This window comes from Oncorhynchus mykiss, chromosome 2 (genome assembly GCF_057628025.1).
Source record: "Oncorhynchus mykiss isolate SJ-2025 chromosome 2, ASM5762802v1, whole genome shotgun sequence".
Taxonomy (NCBI): domain Eukaryota; kingdom Metazoa; phylum Chordata; class Actinopteri; order Salmoniformes; family Salmonidae; genus Oncorhynchus; species Oncorhynchus mykiss.
Genome location: NC_143023.1, coordinates 5045221 through 5051220, shown reverse-complemented (window position 1 = coordinate 5051220; position 6000 = coordinate 5045221). Strand labels below are relative to the sequence as shown.

Here is a 6000-nt window from a genome sequence, read left to right as displayed (position 1 = left end):
GCCTTCCTCTGACACCGCCTGGTATAGAGGTCCTGGATGGCAGCAAGCTTGGGCCATACGCATTACCCTCTGTATTGCCTTGAGGTAGGAGGCCGAGCAGTTGCCATGCCAGGCGGTGATGCAGCCAGTCAGGATGCTCTCAATGGTGCAGCTGTATAACTTTTTGAGGATCTGGGGACCCATGCCAACTCTTTTCAGTCTCCTGAGGGGGAATAGGCGCTGTCTTGCCCTCTTCACCTGTTATGACTAACTGGGGACACCAGGCGTGTTATGACTAACTGAGGACACCAGGTGTGTTGTGACTAACTGGGGACACCAGGTGTGTTATGACTAATTGGGGACACCACGCGTGTTATAACTAATTGGGGACACCAGGTGTGTTATGACTAATTGGGGACACCAGGTGTGTTATGACTAACTGGGGACACCAGGTGTGTTGTGACTAACTGGGGACACCAGGCGTGTTGTGACTGACTGGGACACCAGGTGTGTTATGACTAACTGGGGACACCAGGCGTGTTGTGACTGACTGGGACACCAGGTGTGTTGTGACTAACTGGGGACACCAGGTGTGTTATGACTAACTGGGGACACCAGGCGTGTTGTGACTAACTGGGGACACCATGCGTGTTGTGACTAACTGGGGACACCAGGCATGTTGTGAAGGTGTTATAATATGATCTAATAGAGGGCATGTCTCCATCCCTGACTGACTCCTCCCCTTCCTCTTTCTAGTCCACGGTTGACGATAAAGGGCGATAAGGTCTGAATCAGCCCACAATAGAGGATAGGACTCCTCCCCTTCCTTTTTCTAGTCCGGTTGACGATAAAGGGCGATAAGGTCTGAATCAGCCCACAATAGAGGATAGGACTCCTCCCCTTCCTCTTTCTAGTCCGGTTGACAATAAAGGGCGATAAGGTCTGAATCAGCCCACAATAGAGGATAGGACTCCTCCCCTTCCTCTTTCTAGTCCGGTTGACGATAAAGGGCGATAAGGTCTGAATCAGCCCACAATAGAGGATAGGACTCCTCCCCTTCCTCTTTCTAGTCCGGTTGACGATAAAGGGCGATAAGGTCTGAATCAGCCCACAATAGAGGATAGGACTCCTCCCCTTCCTCTTTCTAGTCAGGTTGACGATAAAGGGCAGAGAGAAGGATCCACGATCAAGTCCTTTTACAGCTGGACAAGCGACAACATCAACATGGTGAGTCACTCTTCTGATGATGGGATAATGACACATACAAGGATGTTCCTTTTTAACACATTATTTATATATTGCAACATTTTAAAGTTACATATTTCGGTATATTGTACAATGTGAATGTGTTGCCATGACAAAAAGCTGTTTGTAATTATTAGTCAATTTTACAATAATGTTGTGTAATAAATTGGTAGCCCCTTAGCCTACAGTTGAAAGCTTTATATCAATCAAATGTATTTAATAAAGCCATTTTTACATTGCTCTACGTGCTCTAAACAAAGTGCATTATTTTCTTATATTTACAGTTGTTCACAATCCTCGTAGTGCTGGCGTCGGTTGATCTCAGCTGTAGCGCAATGAAAGAGGTTCTTCAAAGTCAGACCCCCGCCACGTATCACCACCTGGACTCCTCCACCGGCCAGTTACTCACCTGTCATCGCTGTCCACCTGGCCATCACATGTCTGCGCACTGCACCGCCACCACGCAGACCGTGTGTACACCATGTCCATCAGGCCACTACACTCAGTACTGGAACTACCTGCACAAGTGTCTGTACTGCGGCACGTTCTGTGGGGAGCACCAGGTGGTCAAGGAGGAGTGCTCGGTTCTCAATGACAGGGTGTGTGAGTGCAAAGGAGGATATTTCTGGGACGCCGATTTCTGTATCAGACACACGGAGTGTCCTTCTGGCTACGGGGTGAAACGGAGAGGTAAGAAACAGAATGGACAGATATATCACCATTTCCGTCTTTGCGCAATAGCGTTATTTTGCAGATAGATCGAATAACGGTATATAACGGTTTATAACGGACAAATAGTAATATACATTTGTTTAAAAATTTCAAATGCCCCCACAGGTACGACGGAGACGGACACAGAGTGTGAAAAATGCCCTCACGGTTCCTTCTCCTACAGCACTTCTTCGCGCGCGCTGTGCGTAAATCACACCGATTGCGCGTCACTGGGGCGGAAGACGGTCCTCAGGGGTACGTGTTGGCACGATAACCTCTGCGCCCTTTCCTGTGAAGAACTGAAAGATGGAGGTGGGTATCACATTATCGACACGATCTTGATATGGACTTGTGTTTTTAGTTGTGGTGTATTTCAAACCCAAAATACTGAAACAGAATTGGTGGTCTATATTTTATTTATTGCAGACTTTTATGAAATGTAATGAAAGTAATATTCGTGTATTTTGGCATTACTTTGGTATTATACAGACAAATCCAAATGTTTTCCTCGTTGGCAGGTGAGTTTAAACTACTCAGAACCTTCCTTCCTGACTTCTTCGCTCATCACAAGATGAGAGTGGTGAAGCTGAGGAAGCTGGTCTGGAGGTTGATGGCCACTGAAGAGGAGCAGGAGCACCAGGTTAGAGAGACAGACCCTAAGTAATTGTGTGTGTATGTACTGATCGATGCTACTGAATGTAATGTCATATATGAACACATAAATGATAAATGGAGACCTAGAATAGCAGGTCTCTGTCTTCCTCCGTTTTGAGTCAGTACAGAACCGTAGTTATATTTCTCTTGTTTTACAGTGGGGCAAAAAAGTATTTAGTCAGCCACCAATTGTGCAAGTTCTTCCACTTAAAAAGATGAGAGAGGCCTGTAATTTTCATCATAGGTACACTTCAACTATGACAGACAAAATGAGAAAAAAAATTGCAGAAAACCACATTGTAGGATTTTTAATGAATTTATTTGCAAATGATGGTGGAAAATAAGTATTTGGTCAATAACAAAAGTTTATCTCAATACTTGTGGACAGGTGTCTTTTATACTGATAACAAGTTCAAACAGGTGCCATTAATACAGGTAACGAGTGGAGGACAGAGGAGCCTCTTAAAGAAGAAGTTACAGGTCTGTGAGAGCCAAAAATCTTGCTTTTTTGTAGGTGACCAAATACTTATTTTCCACCATAATTTGCAAATAAATTCATTAAAATTCATTTTTTTTCCTCATTTTGTCTGTCATAGTTGAAGTGTACCTATGATGCAAATTACAGGCCTCTCTCATCTTTTTAAGTGGGAGAACTTGCACAATTGGTGGCTGACTAAATACTTTTTTTGCCCCACTGTACAGTGATGTAGTTGTGTCGTTAAGCTGTTGTTGTCTATTCATGTTGTGTATTATGTCCTGGGTTATGTTGCGTGTGGGACCCAGGAAGAGTAGTTGCTGCTCTGGCAACAACTAACGGGGATCCTAATTAAATACCAAATGACCAACACACACAGTTAGAGGTTTACATTTAACCTGGCCTTTAATCAATGATTTCACTTCATTATTCTCTTGTATTTGCCTTCTCTTGTTCTATTTCTCCTTCATTTTATTATTTGAAAATGTGCCTCAATTTTAAATGCAATTTAAATAAAGTTGAATTTGATTTGATTTGAGCAGGAGCAGCAGCAGCACCCGGCCAGCAGCCTCTCCCAGTCCGGCCAGAGAGGCCTCTTGCAGGGCCAGGTGAAGGACTGGATCAGGCATGCCTCAGAGGAAGACCTGAGGAGACTCCCTGAAATACTGAGGAAGACCCATCAGAGTGTGATGGCAGAGAGACTAGAGGGGAAGATGAGGGAGTTACAGGAAGCCTCTGATTGTAACTCGGTTAGAAACGGGGTGACCTCATCACCTCACTGTGATGTAGAAGAGGTTTCACAATCTGAATAACTCACTGATTGGATACAGTACCATATAGCCTACAGTGATCATGAATATACTACTGTAAACCACTGTGCTGTATGCTGTATGCTTGTGTGTTCACTGGTTATCAGCTGACTTCCAAAATACTGATCCGTTATGGTTGTACAATGTGTCTGCTTTGTCCTGGTCAAATAATGAAACATTAATGTCAGTCCTCAGGGAACGAGATGGTCCTTTTTCCTACTAAAGCCATGACACCACCTTCACACTGTCATCTAATACCACACGCAGTGGTTCTACCTTCATACTGTCGTTGTCTTCTTATCTAATACCTCACACAGTGGTTCTACCTTCATACTGTCATTGTCTTCTTATCTAATACCACACACAGTGGTTCTACCTTCATACTGTCGTTGTCTTCTTATCTAATACCTCACACAGTGGTTCTACCTTCATACTGTCGTTGTCTTCTTATCTAATACCTCACACAGTGGTTCTACCTTCATACTGTCGTTGTCTTCTTATCTAATACCTCACACAGTGGTTCTACCTTCATACTGTCGTTGTCTTCTTATCTAATACCACACACAGTGGTTCTACCTTCATACTGTCATTGTCTTCTTATCTAATACCTCACACAGTGGTTCTACCTTCATACTGTCGTTGTCTTCTTATCTAATACCACACACTTTAGGAAACAGATGTAAATCAACAAGGAATCACCTCTTATCTCTCTGTTCCCCCAAACCTCCTCAAGCCTCCTGTCAACAGATATATTGTAAAATATGATTTGTCAACATGTAGTCAAGTCTTTCCACACTCATAAAGAGGTGACCCCCCCCCCCCCCACACTCATAAAGAGGTGACCCCCCCCACACTCATAAAGAGGTTACCCCCCCACACTCATAAAGAGGTGCCCCCCACACACACATAAAGAGGTGACCCCCCCCCACACTCATAAAGAGGTGACCCCCCCACACTCATAAAGAGGTGACCCCCCCACACTCATAAAGAGGTGACCCCCCCCACACCCATAAAGAGGTGACCCCCCCACACTCATAAAGAGGTGACCCCCCCACACTCATAAAGAGGTGACCCCCCCCACACTCATAAAGAGGTGACCCCCCCCCACACTCATAAAGAAGTGACCCCCCCCACACTCATAAAGAGGTGACCCCCCCCCCCACCCTAAACATTTCACTCCATCCAACACCCAAACCTTCACCATGCAATATGTCAACAACAGGCTAGCTAGCGTGATTCATGTCTTCACAAGGCTCCTCTACAATTGTGGTGACACACCGTGGTAAAGTTAGTGTGTTGGTGTGCGTTTATGTCCAACATACTATAACCAGGGTAAAGGTGACATAGACGTGTATTTTACCTCATGGGGTCACTCAATATGGCAGACTATTTATTTCTATAGAGGGGAGATGGTGAGGTCCCCGTGTCTGACTGCTGAAGGCAACCAGGTCAGGCCACCGTCACGTCTGGTTCCTGGGTCTCAAATGTTCCTCAAATTAGATCCTTTGAACCAATAGTGTGTGTGCGTGCGTGTGTGTGTGCGTGCGTGTGTGTGTGTGTGCGTGCGTGCGTGCGTGTGCGTGCGTGTGTGTCTGTGTGCATGCGTGCGTGCGTGCGTTAATTAACTAATAGGGTCCGCTGATGGAGGTGAGGTGACCACTCAACCAAACGTTTGAAACCTCAAACCTGACACAGAGAAGCCACTAAACGGTGCTTTCCTTCTTCACCAAGCAGCAGAACACGTTAGGGACAGAAGGGGACAAACCACAATGTAAAAAAAGTTAAGTGCTTTAACTGGAAATGGTGGAGAGACAGAAAAATGAAGGTCCAGTCATCTGTCTCTTTAAAAATCTAGATTTAGGTCTTTTAGATAATTGTGTTTGTCTGTGTCCCAGACCCGCAGTCTTAAGTGATTTCCATCCTGTTTGTCATACATCTTTAGCCCGACACGTCACCATTTATAGTCAGTAATCAATGGAAAAAAATATATAGTCAGTAATCAATGTAAAAATAAAAACAACTTAAATTGTCACAAATTGCTTTTTAAATCTATTGATGAGTGTCTGAAATAGACTTCTCTGAAATAGTCTTCTCTGAAATGGTCCAAACAACCCCTGGCTGTCATTG

At 44.6% G+C, this 6000-nt stretch overlaps 1 protein-coding gene across 1 annotated transcript; it reads left to right on the top strand.

Annotated features, from left to right (window-relative positions):
- The first annotated feature begins 860 nt into the window (after window positions 1-860).
- On the top strand, window positions 861-4072 carry LOC110506163 (tumor necrosis factor receptor superfamily member 11B). Its single transcript, XM_021585577.3, has 5 exons — window positions 861-1206; window positions 1509-1914; window positions 2062-2247; window positions 2454-2575; window positions 3607-4072. The coding sequence occupies exons 1-5, from the start codon at window positions 1204-1206 to the stop codon at window positions 3874-3876; spliced, it is 987 nt and encodes a 328-aa protein (XP_021441252.3). The 5' UTR covers window positions 861-1203; the 3' UTR covers window positions 3877-4072.
- Window positions 4073-6000: the final 1928 nt, after the last annotated feature.